This window comes from Solanum stenotomum, chromosome 11 (assembly GCF_019186545.1).
Source record: "Solanum stenotomum isolate F172 chromosome 11, ASM1918654v1, whole genome shotgun sequence".
Lineage (NCBI taxonomy): Eukaryota > Viridiplantae > Streptophyta > Magnoliopsida > Solanales > Solanaceae > Solanum > Solanum stenotomum.
In genome coordinates, this window is record NC_064292.1 from 49625684 (window position 1) to 49642031 (window position 16348).

The 16348-nt window shown below is 33.3% G+C and overlaps 2 protein-coding genes and 1 long non-coding RNA gene across 7 annotated transcripts in view; 2 read left to right on the forward strand and 1 right to left on the reverse strand.

The window, feature by feature from the left end:
• The window catches only part of LOC125845341 (putative late blight resistance protein homolog R1A-10), a 700072-nt gene that overhangs the window by 205412 nt on the left and 478312 nt on the right, over nucleotides 1–16348 (forward strand). The gene's annotated exons all lie outside the window — the stretch shown is intronic.
• LOC125845392 (uncharacterized) overlaps nucleotides 1–16348 on the reverse strand; it is a 332594-nt gene that overhangs the window by 60155 nt on the left and 256091 nt on the right. The gene's annotated exons all lie outside the window — the stretch shown is intronic.
• Nucleotides 1945–4852, forward strand: LOC125845356 (GDSL esterase/lipase At5g37690). The gene is made up of 6 exons (XM_049524856.1): nucleotides 1945–2267; nucleotides 2918–3045; nucleotides 3142–3268; nucleotides 3402–3514; nucleotides 3646–3895; nucleotides 4505–4852. Exons 1-6 carry the CDS (start codon nucleotides 2030–2032, stop codon nucleotides 4768–4770), a joined length of 1122 nt encoding a protein of 373 aa, XP_049380813.1. The 5' UTR covers nucleotides 1945–2029; the 3' UTR covers nucleotides 4771–4852.

Genomic DNA, 16348 nt, shown 5'->3' on the forward strand with positions numbered 1-16348 from the left:
TTTGACTATCTTATTTTCCTATGGCCTAGGAGAAAGGGGCATTTGGTATGCATACATGAATATATTTGGTAAATAAATATTTTAATTACGAATGTTCTATAGACATTTCAACTCATCTTTCACATGTTCATTAAACATTCCAAATTACAGAATAATGATCTATACAAACATAAAATTTATATGTTATATTAGCCTCGAGTGTTTATGAAACGCAGTAAGGATGAGTTGGAGTGTTTAATTGCCGATTGAGATTAAGTTAAGTTGTCTAAATGTGCGCTCTCAAAATTGAAGTATTTACTAACTACCTGTCAAGGCTAAACTTGGTTTGTGTTTTTTTTTTATATAAATTTCACTATTAAAGTGTGAAAAATAGTTTTTAAAGTCTAATATAGCAAACATTATAAAAGGATTAAGAAATAAGAAGAAAAGACTCCCTACCCCACTTAACCTAGATTTCAAATTAGATGTCTTAAGTTCTTTGGCCATCATCTAGAACTTTTCAAATTCTACATTAATTTATTTCTTTGGTAAAAAATTAGATTATTTACTTATATAATTAATAGAAAAGAAAAATACATTTGTATTGAAGATTAATATATATAATTAAATAAATAGTTGTATGCCATTCTTTAAAAACTCAAGTTTTTAAATGAAATGATCACGTATTTTAACATAATATCTAAATGAATAAGATGAATAAAGGTCTTATGGTTCAACTTTTGCCATCACTATTATAGATAAAACATGCTTTTATGTTTCAACCATGAAATTATAGAATTAAGCTCACATGTGACACAGTGTGTTGAAGACATAATTGATTAAATAAAAGTAATTTTTTTTCTGGCGATTAAACTTTAGATAAGATAGTTTCACAATTCAATAATTCGATCTTCATTGCCTGAAATTAAAATAAAAGCATAATAAACCGAAAAATATGGATCAAGAACCCTTGGAAAATATGGATAGGATTTTTCTTCTAAGGTTTTAGCTCATTTTTTCTTCTACCTCATCTAACTAAATCAAAATTCTAGAAGAATGTTTATTTTTGTTAAAAACGTGAATAAGATTTATTAAAATACGTCATAATGTAGATCTCAATTTAGTGACAGTATTTAGAACCACACTATTTTCATTGTCTTTCAGCCTGGCTTTTTATAATTATCACTCGTCTACACTTTTGCAACAATGCCCTCTTTAAATAATATTAAAGTCTCATAACTAATTCAGTATCAATAAAGTCATTAACTATATATCAGTTACTCATAAAATATAAATCACCGAAAAATCAATTTTTTGACACCAAAGAATGACATGTCATCGCCATATCATCATTTTTGCATCGTGTATATGCCAAGTGGAACTTTAAAATATAGTGAATGTACAATTATTTTTTGGTATATGTAATGATGGTACCATTATAGTCTAACAAGTTGAGACCCTTTTCTTCCTGCCTAAATCAAAAGCAAAAACAAATACATTTAATTATCTAAAATCAGTTGGCCAAATCAAGAAAATTTTCAACCATTAAGAAGAAACTCCTAACTACCAACAAACTAAAACTTTTTTAATTAACCAATAAGGGTCGTGATGGAGTGGTAAGTACTCTTTCATTTTTAATCAGAGGTCTCGGTTTTGAGTTTCCTCGAGCCTGGTGTCATCTTTGTTAGGGAGTGTTTTTACTCTAACGTGAGATTTTTCATCGCGAATCCGGATTTAGTCGGAATCTAATGTGGATACTGAACGACATATGGAAACAAAAAAAAACTTTGTGATTAAATTTAGCACTCAAAATTCTGAGATTTTCCCATTAACAAGACAAAAATCAAATCCATCACCTACTATGACTAAACTTGAAGTACATGACATAGACTAAAAAAAATGTTATGCAAATTAAATTCACTACATACTTATTATAAATTCTCACCATCAATTGCAACATTTCTCAAGCACTATCTCGAAGTATCCATTCAATCGAAATTAATTTCTCTACTTTTTGTAAGTTAGAACGAGCTTTTTCGAGTAGTTCAAAATGGCGAATTTAGGTCAAGTAATTGTTGGATTCTTGATTATTGGAATTGTTGCATATGTGGATTCAGCTGAAGAACAAGTTGTTACATATGTATTTGGTGACTCATTGACGGAAGTTGGGAACAATAATTATTTGCAATCATTAGCCAAATCTAATTTCCCATTTTATGGAATTGATTATGAAGGTGGAAAAGCTACTGGTAGATTCACTAATGGAAGGACTATTGGTGATATTATATGTAATTTCTATGAACTTTGCTTCATGATCTTGAGTAAACTTATTCATTTTCTACTATTTTCAGGTTGCGATTATATAGGTTGGGTTAAACTATGTTGCATGTTGCTTGATTTTTCAAAAATATTTTTGTGCTTGTGTCAGATCCTCCAAAATACACTAGTTTTAGAGGATCTGCATGAGGTAGCATTTTGAAAAAATCCGAATAACATATATTAGCATAGATTGAATCAATTAAGTGGTCATGATAGGTGGCGTCAAGTAGGGTTAAATTACGGGTCATAACCTAACTCACACACACCATGAGCCAACCTCGCCACCTTCTTTAATTTTTATTTTTTAAAATAAAAAATGAAAATTAATAGATTAGTTCTTTACATTACATACTTACATAATTCACAATCTTCATGTTCTATTTTACTCTCTTTTTTTTGGATTTGTACCCCGCAGATAATTTGATGAGTCATTTCGAGTTCAACATATAATCATAACTCAATTACTAAAAAATTCTGAGAGACGTCTTTGACCGAATTCATTAAAAATTCGTCAAACATTATCAACGAGTCAAATTTTGATGGATTTTCAACTAGATATTCGTTGGGTACTAAAAACATGGGTTGTTTTTAATATATTTTTTTCCTCTTCAATTTTCAGCTGCAAAACTTGGGGTTCCATCACCACCTCCATATCTTTCTTTAGCACCAAATGATGATGCAATTTTGAAAGGAGTGAATTATGCATCTGGTGGAGCTGGAATTCTTAATGACACTGGACTTTATTTTGTAATAATTATTTCATTTTTAAAAAAAAAATCCAAATTTTTCTAATTAATTTCATTTCAAATTGATTCTAAATTTGTTATATGTACAAAATTACAGATTCAAAGAATGACATTTGATGATCAAATAAAAAGCTTTGAGAAGACAGAAGAAGCAATCAAGGCTAAAATTGGACAAGAGGCTGCAGAAAAACATGTTAATCAAGCTGTCTATTTTATTGGAATGGGTATGTTTGTTCATTAATTACGTTGCTTAGACTCTTCTAAAATGTTGTTACGTGCATCCGTGTCAGATTTTTCACAAAGCAATATCTTTGGAAGATCTAACATGCTCTGATATCAAGTTTGTAATCTTTTCAGGTAGCAATGACTATGTCAATAACTTTTTGCAACCCTTCTTAGCTGCGGGGCAACAATACACACACGATGAGTTTGTAGAGCTTCTAACCTCAACTTTAGGTGAACAATTCACAGTAAGTTATACAAAAATTAATATTGAAAACTAAACACCATATCGACAAATCGAAGATTAAAGATTAAATTTTCTTATACTTCAAACCAAACAACTACTTAACATTTTTTTTTTAATTTTCTTGAATTTTAGAGGCTTCATCAACTTGGAGCAAGAAAGATGATTTTTCATGGACTTGGACCATTAGGTTGTATTCCTTCACAAAGGGTGAAATCCACAAGGAGGGTATGTTTGAAACAAGTTAATATATGGGTACAAGAATTCAACTCAAAAGTGGAAAAATTGGTTGCCACTCTGAATAAACATCTACCATATGCACAAATATCATTTGCAGATACTTATCCAATTGTTCTTGACTTAATTGAGAACCCCACATCTTATGGTAAGCTCAAAATCATACACCTTTTTATAGACTAGTTTTTGCTTAAACTACTTATATTCTTACTTAAGTAGAAAGGTTAAAGGAAAGACTTATTTTCATATAAAGCAAAGTGTAAGCAAGTTTCTTTGTAATCGAGAGGGGAGGAATATATCAAAGAGTGATAGGACACCCGGATAGATCACTAGACATCCGGATACAGGGGAGGAATGTATCATAGAAGGGAAGGGATGTATCCGAGAAGGGAATAAGGATGTATCAACATCACTTAACATCCGAATACATAGGTGAGGGATGTATCAGAGAAGGGGAGGGAAGTATCCGAGAGGAGGATAAGGATGTATCAGCATCACTGGACATCCGAATACATTGGTGAAGGATGTATAAGAGAAGGGGAGGGATGTATCCAAGAGGAGAAGAGTAATGTTTCAGAGAGGGGATTTTTGAATTTTTTTAAAAGGTAGGAAATTATAGAAATTGTGGTAAAATAAAATGTGTATTTAGATAATTTTCTTCTCAAAACTTCTAACTAAAGATGGAAAAATACTTTTGTCCGACATATTCATTATTGATCTTTCCTCTTTTCAATGTCCAATAACATTTTTTTTTTAGGTTTCAAGATATCAAATACATCATGTTGCAATGTAGACACAAGTGTTGGAGGATTATGTTTGCCAAATTCTAAAGTTTGCAACAATAGAACAGAGTATGTATTTTGGGATGCATTTCATCCAACAGATGCAGCAAATGCAGTGCTTGCAGATAAAATTTTCACCACATTGTTTCATCAAGCCTCATCTAGCCCCACACCAGCACCAGCACCAACACCAACACCAACTCCTCGAAAGTTTCTTGTAACATCGATGAATCTCAATTAAAAAAGCAAATATCGTTTCAAGAACAAATATAATTCTGTTTTTGTAATGAAAAAACAAGACCAAAGAATTACTTGATTTGTCAATCGAAAGATCCAAATTGTTATTTATTGAACGCATTATATATATATGATTATAATTAACTTTTAGCATTATGGATATTCAATAAGTTTCTTAGCATGTGTTCATTAATATAATTTGGTTATTTAGTGATGATATGATTAATAAACAAACTGTCCCATAATGTACCTGGACATCATAATCACTTATCTAACAACTAAATGATATATTTTTCTTTTAATTACTATTTTGATTTGCTTGAACGAGTCTATTTTAATTACTATTTTGATTTGCTTGAGCAAGGCTATCAAAAGATACTCAGTACACACTATCTCGCTAGATTTCATTTTCATTTAGTTGAATCAAGAGTCTTTCGAAAGCAGTACATTCTATCTAACTACATTTGATGTTGTATCAAAGAAACAAAAACAATCACTAAATTATTAACATTATGCTTATTTCAATCAGTTTCCCAAATTCATAAAAAAAAAAACTACTTCATTCTAATCTAATCTGTTCTAATGATACCAAATTACTATCTTCGTTCAATTTTAATTATTATGATTTCCTAAGAACATGTTTTTCCATATGATTGATACGTAAAACAATGCAATTTATAGTACTTTCATACCATTTTTAAATATCTTATTTTTTGTTTAAAATATCAAATTAATGTAATNTTTGCTTGAACGAGTCTATTTTAATTACTATTTTGATTTGCTTGAGCAAAGCTATCAAAAGATACTCAGTACACACTATCTCACTAGATTTCATTTTCATTTAGTTGAATCAAGAGTCTTTCGAAAGCAGTACATTCTATCTAACTACGTTTGATGTTGTATCAAAGAAACAAAAACAATCACTAAATTATTAACATTATGCTTATTTCAATCAGTTTCAAAAATTCATTAAAAAAAAAATTACTTCATTCTAATCTAATCTGTTCTAATGATTACCAAATTACTATCTTCGTTCAATTTTCGTTCAATTTTAATTATTATGATTTCCTAAGAACATGTTTTTCCATAAGATTGATACTAAAACAGTGCAATTTATAGTAATTTTCATACCATTTTTAAATATCTTATCTTTTGTTTAAAATATCAAATTAATGTGATCTAATTTAATTAGAAAAATTAATCAAATTAAATTTTAAAAAGAAAATATATAATATAATTTCGTGATAATATTCCAATAAACTATAACAAAAAATACACAAATCAAAACAAAATTCATAAATAAAAAAAAAATATATATATTTATTTGCTCTCAGACCAGGGCCAAAGTTTGTCCACATGAAAAAGTTTGATAAAGAAATTGACTGACCAAATTAAGGATTTTAAGCTGAAGAATTAAATAAATAAATCCCCACTCAATTTTAATTCTCTGTAAAATGCTTTCATCTTTTACACCAAAATAAAATGGATCAAAAAGATTCATAAAGCCTCTAAACAAAGATTAAAAAATTGAGTAAACAATCTTCAACTAAAAATCCAAAAAAGGTCTCTACCAAATCCTCATCAAACTTTTTTTATTTCAGTGTGGTTAAAGCAAAATCAATCATCACTGAGCAAAATACAAAAATAAAAAACTTCATTTTATCAACAAAAAAAAAAAATGTTGAACTTACGAGAAAACGCATAAATTCATGAGCAAAAAATTCAAATCTGCGTGTCCATAAGTACGAAAAAAGAAATTAATTTAGCATTTTTTTCGTATTTTCTCTGTTGTTATGAATCAAAACACAGAGAAAATCATAGTAAATGCTATTTAAAAACAAGCAAAATTGAAGAGAGAAAAAGTAGATCTAAAATGAAAAATTGAATTAATTTTAATAGTAGATCTTGTGTATTTATAGGATACATAGCTAGGGTTTTTTTGATGGATTTGGGCTTTTATTTCAGCCCATTATGGTTTGGATTTATCTGAATCTCTTAAATTACGGTAGTTAAATACTTATCCATAATTATTATTTAATCCATAACAACAATTTTACATTAATAGTTAAAAATTAAAAAATATTTATGTAAAAATTAATTACGGTTAAGCACGGAAGGTAAAAAATAAACAAATTATAAAGTTGTAACAAGAGTGAGTTGCTCGGTAAGCATCCTTTACTTTCAACTTTAAGGTTTTGGCCCTGCGCAAGGATGACACGCATAAATAAAATTTGTAAAGTTGATGCAATATCAAGGAATTGAATTTTGTGGTGTAAATTTCGGATTGATAAATTTTTACATTAGATTATTGACATGTTAGCTAAGAAAAAGAAAAGATAAGCTAGGTAATCCTCAATTTCATAATCGATAAGAATAGTTTAGTTTAGCTCAAAATTATACCTATTAACCATTGAAAACGAACAACAACATTATCAATTTAAATTTACAAGTGGAATCTAAAGACAATGATGTTTACATAATTTTATTCTTACATGAAAATAGAGAAATTGTTTCAACAACTCAAAGAATAAAAAAAAAAGAAATATATCAAGGGAAGAATGTTAAGCAGCAAAGAAAAAGGAAATCATAAAATTGGAACTTAGTTCACAAATTAAATTAATTTACATTTCATATACATCATATGAAGCATAACATTTAAATTATCTACATCATATGAAATTCAAGAAGCATAACATTTAAATTATTTCCACATTAATTCCAATTTCCACTTTTCAAAAAAAAAAAAATCCCCCTTTTACCAAGTCTTTTTCTAGCTACTATATATTAGAATGGCTACGATCACCAACACCACTAGCTACGCAATTAAGCAATTGCCAATTCTAACACCACTATCATCGCCACCATCATTAGCATGGACACCACCAGGGCCATGCCATCACTAACTATAGTAACATCTTCCATCACCGTTAGAGAGCCTACATTCAATTGATTCAACTAAATTAGTATCCTCAACACCAAACAGACATATGTATGTGTACGTGTGATAGAAAATTACTAAAATTTCAATATCTTTTAAAAGAAAAGTATAATAAGTTAAGTACTAAGTGTTTTATTTAAAAATATAGGTAAAGGGAAAAATGACTGAGTTTTCGAAAAACCGATTAAACTTATGGTTTAAGAGAAATCGGGTTTCCAAAAGGACAGAGTCGCCACTTAATTTTTAGTAAAAAATCAAGAAAAAATACAAGATTTTTCAAAAGACTTAAACAGATAAAATCAATTGAAAAAGGGTTCGAGTTCAAATGTACATTCCGAGAAGGTGTTAGGCCCTCGGAATGCCCGCTAACTTGCGGTTGACCGACGATTTGACTAAAAAATGATTTTGACTAATTTTGAAATTTTAACTAAGTAAATGAACTCCTAACGACTTTGACTAATTTTAAAATTTTAATTAAGTAAAGAACTCAATTTATTTTAACTAATTTTATTGAGATTCTAACCAAGTAAAAAAAATCTATTTAAACCAACTTTTTGAAATTTTGACTAGGTAAGAAGGACTCATTTATTTTGACTTTTTGGGAAAACTTTAACTAAGTAAAAACTCATTTTATTTTAAGATACTTATTTATTATTATTATTATTTTTTATCATTTTATTTATCTAAAGGGAAATGAACTAGAGGGCAATTTTCTAAAGGGAAATAACCGAAGTGACAAGACAAATAAAATTAAAGCTAAGTATAACACAAAGATACTTTAATTTAAATATATATATACACACACACACATATATATATATACATATATATATATATATACAAAATAAAAAATAATTTTAAAAAAATGGCTATCTTGAGGAATTTAATTAAATTAAACCATAGGATAATCAAAGTGTTAGTCAAATACAATATCAAATAAATAGGAAAGGGAAAGGAAAGACAATATTGAATTTGGGCCTTTTGGCCCAAATCCACAAATCTGCTAAACCTGCAAAAAAAAAAAAGTAAATTGGGCTTTTGGCCCCCTTTCCATCCTCCTTGCTCACGATATACGCCAAGTGTATATTTGATGTATACACCGTGTATATCACTAATTCTCGGACTCCCAAACCTGTATTTTGTTTTAAATTCCTTAATTCTGCATTTTTTACTCTGTACATTCACGTTTTGACCTGTATACCATATTTTTTTACTGTATATCGTTGTATACAACAAGTATATTAGTCTATTTTCAGATTCCCGGAACCTCAAAACCTGATTTACAGCCCTGCATTTCACTTTTGGGACCTGTTCTTCATTGTGATTGACTCGATAACGGTGTTGGGTTTCAATCCGACTCCAAATGCAAGGGAAGAGTCTCGTGGACTCAAGGCAAGTATCACATACAAAAGGAATACAACAAAGATTAATATTCATGCTTAAANAAAAAAAAAAAAGTAAATTGGGCTTTTGGCCCCCTTTCCATCCTCCTTGCTCACGATATACGCCAAGTGTATATTCGATGTATACACCATGTATATCACTAATTCTCGGACTCCCAAACCTGTATTTTGTTTTAAATTCCTTAATTCTGCATTTTTTACTCTGCACATTCACGTTTTGACCTGTATACCATATTTTCTGACTGTATATCGCTGTATACATCAGGTATATTAGTCTATTTTCAGCTTCCCGGAACCTCAAAACCTGATTTACAGCCCTGCATTTCACTTTTGGGACATGTACTTCATTGTGATTGACTCGATAACGGTGTTGGGTTTCCATCCGACTCCAAATGCAAGGGAAGAGTCTCGTGGACTCAAGGCAAGTGTCACATACAAAAGGAATACAACAAAGATTAATATTCACACTTAAAGGGCGAACCATGAATTATTTTAACAAAATTCGCAACTATATACAATAAGAAAAAAATAAAAAGAGTTGAGGAAAAGAAAATCACCAATTGGTCATTCGAAAGAAAATTAAATATGCTAAAATCATGCTTAGACTACAAAACTAAATATGCTACAATCATGCTTGGACTATAACATATAATAGTTGTGCTCAAATTGACCGAAGTTCCACTTAATGAATTGAAACTTCACAAGAGAATAAGGCAGCAGATGGAGGCATATTGACAAAAATGCGAGAACAAAAACAGAGGCAACCATGAACTCATCCATTTTTTAATAATAACAACACATAGAGGAATATATGAACTAATCGAAATACTACTAACACAAGATATCTAATAAAATAATGAAGTAAACTAAAGAATGTATACTATTATGACATAATATATATATCACGAGAATGCCAAGAGTAAGGAAGATTCATTTTTTTATTATTTTTTATTATTATTATTTTTTACAGTAAGGCAAGTTAGATATGTAAAAAAAAAAAAAAAAAAAAAAAAAAAAAAAAAAAAGGAATGAGCATTATGAACAATAAATGACAGAATGCATTATTCCTTTCACAACAAACACAAAGATTTAACTCTAATATCAAACCTAAATAAAAAAAATGGAAGGAAGAGAAAAAACACAAAAATAAAAAAAATCACGAGCTACTAAACTTGCACTTGAACATCAAACTATTTTAAGCAAAACGAGTCATGGATTCAGCCGACTTCCTCAAAACAGAATAAAACGAACCAACAATAAGACAACTCAAACTTTTAACTATCAAACTTTCATCTCCAACAACTAAGGAAAAATATCAACTAAGACATTAAATCGAGCGATTATCGAACTTTAACAGTGAATCAAAATGAAACAGATGCATTCATGAGAGGGAGAGAAAGAACCGACACAGAGCTTCAATTCCCAAATGAAACGCCAACTAAAACGAGTTAAGATCAAAAGAAGTTTACCTTTCGGGGAGCAGCGAACTTAAGACAGCCGAGCTGGAGCGAGCTCTTCCACCACACGACCACGAACACCGACAGCGAACCAGAGAAAACGAGCAAAGACTCTATTAAACCGAAATTCTCACTCTCTGATTTTAGTTTCTGTATGTCCTCCCAAGTTCCAACAACTTCTTCTTAATATTTTCTTTACTTTCTTTAATGATTCTCTAACACAAGAATATTTTAAACTCCGAAAAAAAAATCAAATCCCCACAACTTGTAGAAGAACAAGGTATTTATAGTAGAGAATCAGGGTTCGAATTTTTGGGGGGGAAAGGGATAAAACTCGGATTCAAAAGGCCTAAATTTGAAATTCAAAACTTCAAATTCCTTTCACCAATTAAGGAGAGACACCTTTTCTTGCAATTTTTGTCCCATTCCGAAAGAGGAAAGGGGAGAAAATCGTGCTTCTTTCTCTGCTGTACCAGTTCTGGGTTTCTTGAATTGCTGGAGAAGAAGAATGATGTGGGGTCGGTTTTGGGTTATTTGTTGTATGTATTGTTGTTAATGGGTGCTGGAATTGGGCTGGGAATTATTTGTTGTTGGGCTGCAGAGAATGGGTTGCTGAAAAATTGAACTGAAAACGGAGTGGGCTGAAATGGTTTAAGGAAAAAGGCCCAAAATAGTCTCAATTGGGTTTAGGGTGGGGAAATTAATGGTTAAAATTGCAATAAAAAGGTTAGGCAAATGAATTAACAATCTAGCCAAATTGAATTTTATTAGTGAATCCGACTAAAGATTAAATGAAACAAATTAATATTAATTAACGAGCTTCTTAATCTCGACGAAATAAAATAATTAACTTGATAATAATATAATTAATTTAAACATGAACTGATTAATTCAAACTCGTAATTATGATTTAAATTAAACTAAGTTAGTAAAACACTTACCTAAAAAGAAATAAAAATCTTTTGATATGATTTTCAAATATTTATAAAATTTACAAATTAGACACATAATTATATAATAATTAACTTAATTATAAACTAATTAACTCGAAATATAAGTTATTAATTAATTTAAACCAAATAGCCAAATATTTAAATAAAACTAAAATCGTTTTGAGACAATTTTCGAATATTTATAAAATATACTAATTTGACACATAATTATATAAAATATCATATTTATTATTTTAAAATTTATAAAAATGACAAAACTACTTAAAACGACTTGAAAATTATTTTGAATTTTATGAAGCTAATTATTTCAAATCGTTTAGATTTTATGAATCTCGATGATTAATTTATATTGGGGAGGGTCAGAATTGGGTGTCAACAACTGTTCCTCATTTTACTCGGATTGATGCAAGAAATTCGAGGAAAATGAAATTGACCAATCTGATTTTGACCGACCACGTATTCATCCATAGGGAAGGAATTTTGATACGAACTTTAGAAATTATGATCGAACCCCAGAAGTGGGTTTCCTACATATTTCAGGCTATATGAGAATTTAGACCACTTGTAGTTCAACAAGCTTGATGTGATGGGTAAGTCTTTCTCTTGCGATGCATAACTCCTTCTCTTGCTATACATGAATCCTTCTCTTGCGATGTATAATTCCTTTCTCGCGATGCATGAATCTTTTTCCCGCGATGCATGAATCTTCTCTTGCAATGTATGAATCTTCTCTTGCAATGCATGATTCTCTTTCTCGCGATGCATGACATTCTCTTGCTATGCATGATTTCTTTCTCTTGATATGCATAAATCTCTTTCCCACGATAAATGAATCTTCTCTTGCAATGAATGACTTCTTTCTCTTGCAATGCATGACTTTCTTCTCTTGCCATGCATGACATCTCCACAATGCATGATTTCTTTCTCTTCCAATGTGTGGTTTCTTCTGTCGATGCATGATCTTTTTTCTCTTGCAATGCATGATATTTTCCCGCGATGCATAATCTTTTTTCTCTTGCAATGCATGATCTTTTCCCGCGATGCATGAATCTTTTCCCGCAATGAATGACTTCTTTCTTTTGCAATGTATGACTTTCTTCTCTTGCAATGCATGACTTCTCCGCGATGCATGATTACTTTCTCTTGCAATGCGTGGTTTCTTCTCTCAATGCATGATTTTTTTTCTCTTGCAATGCATGATCTTTTCCCGCGATGCATGAATTCTCTTGCAATGCATGAATCCTTTCCTGCAATGCATGATTCTTTTGATGATGCCTCCCTGATATCGAACGAAGATAATGCTTCACCCAGCAACATCTGGGTATCTTTTGGATGGCAGTATCGTCTCAATCGACAATATAAATAAAAATGATCCTCGAAGTAGTGGTATCATCTCATTTGACAATACGATATAAATGACTCCCCGGGTAGTAGTATCGTCTCATTCGACAATACAATTTAGATAACCTTCAGGGTAAGAATATTATCATATCTGATAATATAATGCAGATAAATATCCTCCAGGTATCTTTAGTTGCTGGAAAATAATAATATTTCTCTCTTCAAGGTTTTCATTTGTCCCATCTCCGAATGTAATTGCATGTTCAATATGAACCTTGCCTTGCTGAGAATTCAGCGCGGGGGTGCGCCGGTCTTATTTGTGAAGAAGAAAGATGGGACGATGAGGATGTGTATTGACTATAGACAGTTGAACAAGGTAACGGTGAAGAACAAGTATCCCCTTCCCCGTATTGATGACTTGTTTGATCAGCTTCAGGGGGCAGCCTTGTTCTCTAAGATCGACTTGAGATCTGGGTATCATCAGTTGAGGATTGAGCCTTCAGATGTGGCGAACACAGCTATTCGCACACGATATGGTCATTATGAGTTTTTGGTGATGTCATTTGGGCTCACCAATGCCCCTGCGACGTTCATGGAGTTGATGAATGGAGTGTTTCGCCCATACTTGGATTCCTTCGTGATTGTGTTTATTGATCACATCTTGGTATATTCCAAGATCGAGGCAGATCGTGTTTGTCATTGGAGGGCCGTGCTACAGAAGTTGAGAGATGAGAAGTTGTATGCCAAATTGTCTAAGTGTGAGTTTTGGCTCGAGTCAGTGGCTTTCCTAGGGCACGTGGTGTCTAAGGATGGAGTTAGGGTTGATCCGGCCAAGATTGAGACGGTTAAGGGTTAGATTAGACCGACATCACCTACCGAGATTCGGAGTTTTGTTGGTTTGGCGGGTTACTATCAGCGTTTTGTTCAGGGATTCTCTACTATAGCTGCGCCATTGACCAGATTGACTCAGCAGACGGTTCCTTTTCATTAGTCACCCGAGTGTGAGACCAGCTTCAAAAGGCTCAAATCCCTATTGACTTCAGCACCTGTCTTGACTTTGCCAAAGGAGGGTGTCGGATTTACTGTTTATTGTGACGCTTTGGGTGTTGGACTTGGAGGTGTTTTGATGCAGAAGGGTAAGGTTGTAGCCTATGCCTCTAGGCAGCTGAAGGCACACGAAAGGAATTACCCAACTCATGATTTGGAGTTGGCGGTTGTGGTTTTTGTGCTTAAGTTGTAGAGACATTACCTACATGGTGTTGATTGCGAGGTATTTACTGATCATAGGAGCCTACAGTACATATTCACTAAGCGGGATCTGAACTTGAGACAGCGTCAGTGGCTGGAGTTGCTCAAGGACTACGACATGACCATTTTGTATCACCCCGGGAAGGCCAATGTGGTGGCCAATGCATTGAGTAGAAAGACTCCTATTATGAGGAGTCTTGCCGCGATCAGTGTTGAGAGGCGGCCTTTGGTTCGGGATGTTCAGAGGTTATTTGACAGCATGGTGAGATTTCGGGTTTCTAAGGAGAGTGGAGGTGTGTTTGCCTTCATTGAGGCCCGTTCATCTTTGATGGAGCAGATTAGAGAGCATCAGTATGAGGATGGGAAGTTATGTCTCATCCGGGACAAGGTGATGAGTGGTGAAGCCAAGAAGGCTAAGATTTACTCTGAGGGTGTATTGAGAATTGACGGCCGGATATGTGTGCCCAAGGTTGGTGATTTGATCAGATTGATTCGTGAGGAGGCTCATTGTTCTAGGTATTCTATTCATCCTGGAGCGGCGAAGATATATCATGATCTTAGTCAGCACTATTGGTGGTCTGGCTTGAAGAGGGATATTGCACAGTTTGTAGCTAGGTACTTGACATGTCAGCAGGTCAAGTGTGAGCACCAGAAGTCTGGTGGTGTGACTCAGAGGATGCCCATTCCTACTTGGAAGTGGGAGAGAATTGCTATGGACTTCGTAGTTGGATTGCCTCCCACCATGGGTGGTTATGATTCTATATGGGAGGTCGTCGATAGACTGACCAAGTCTTCTTATTTCATCCCGGTCCGAGTGAGGTATACAGCGGAGAAGTTGGCTCAGATTTATATTAGTCAGATTGTGCGGTTACACGGAGTGCCGGTGTCCATTGTGTCTGACAGGGGTTCAGTATTCACTTCTCATTTCTGGAGAGCATTACAACATGATTTGGGCACTAGACTCAACCTGAGCACAGCTTTTCACCCTCAGACTGATGGGCAGTCTGAGAGGACAATTCAGGTGTTGGAGGACATGCTTCAGGCTTGCGTGATCGACTTCGGTACTAGATGGGATCAGCACTTGCCATTGGCACAGTTTTCCTACAACAACAGTTATCATTCTAGCATTGGGATGGCACCTTTTGAGGCACTGTATGGTAGGCGGTATAGATCACCTATTGGATGGTTTGATTCAGCGGAGGTGGACTCTTTTGGTACTGATATTCTTAGAGAGGATATGGAGCGTGTTCATGTGATTCAGAGTAGGCTCTTGACTGCCCAGAGTAGGCAGAAGAGCTATGCTGACAGGAGGGTTCGACCTTTAGAGTTCATGGTGGGTGATCGAGTTTGGCTTCGGGTATCGCCCATGAAGGGTGTGATGAGATTTGGGAAGAACGGTAAGCTCAGCCCTAGGTTCATTGGCCCATATGCGATTTTGGAGAGGATGGGAGAAGTGGCTTATAAGTTAGCCTTGCCACCTAGTTTGACAGCCGTACATCCAGTTTTACTTGTTTCTATGCTCCGAAAGTATGTTCCGGATTAGTCTCACGTGATTTCGGTTGAGTCTAGATTTGACATTTGAGGAGGAGCCTATAACTATTTTGGACAGACAGGTTTGCAAGCTCCGGACCAAGGACATCGTTTCAGTGAAGGTTCAGTGGAGGCATCGATCAGATAGGGAGGCGACTTGGGAGTCCAAGGATAATATGCGTGTCCGATATCCCCAGCTTTTTGAGGCTTCAGGTACTTTCTTTTACTTTATGTTCGAGGCCGAACATGGTTTTTAGTGGTGAATGATGTAATGACCCAAAAGCTCATTTTGGTAATTTTTCATGGAAATGACTATTTTGCCCTTTCGGTAGTTGCCCCGAGTCCCATATTTTGTGGTTGAAAAGTTGGTTTGAGGAAAAGTTTGCAAAAAGTTGAGTTTTTAAGAAGTTGAGTGTTTATGAGTTAAAGTTGGTTAAAAAGTGTTTTTTTCGGGTCATTTGGAGTTTCGAGACTAGGATCGGATTTCCGTCGATCCCGGCAATTTTAGAATGTCGAAACGGGTCTGTGTGAAGTTACGGAGTTGAATATGGAGTTGAAACGAAGAATTGAGGTCCTAAGTTGCTAAAGTTGTGAAATTTTGATAAAGTGTTGACTTTGGTCAACATATGAGGTTTTGAGGCTCAGATTGAAATTTCGAGAGTACCGTTGGTTTCGGGAGGCAATTCTAAGTTTAGAATGAGCCTTGGTTGAA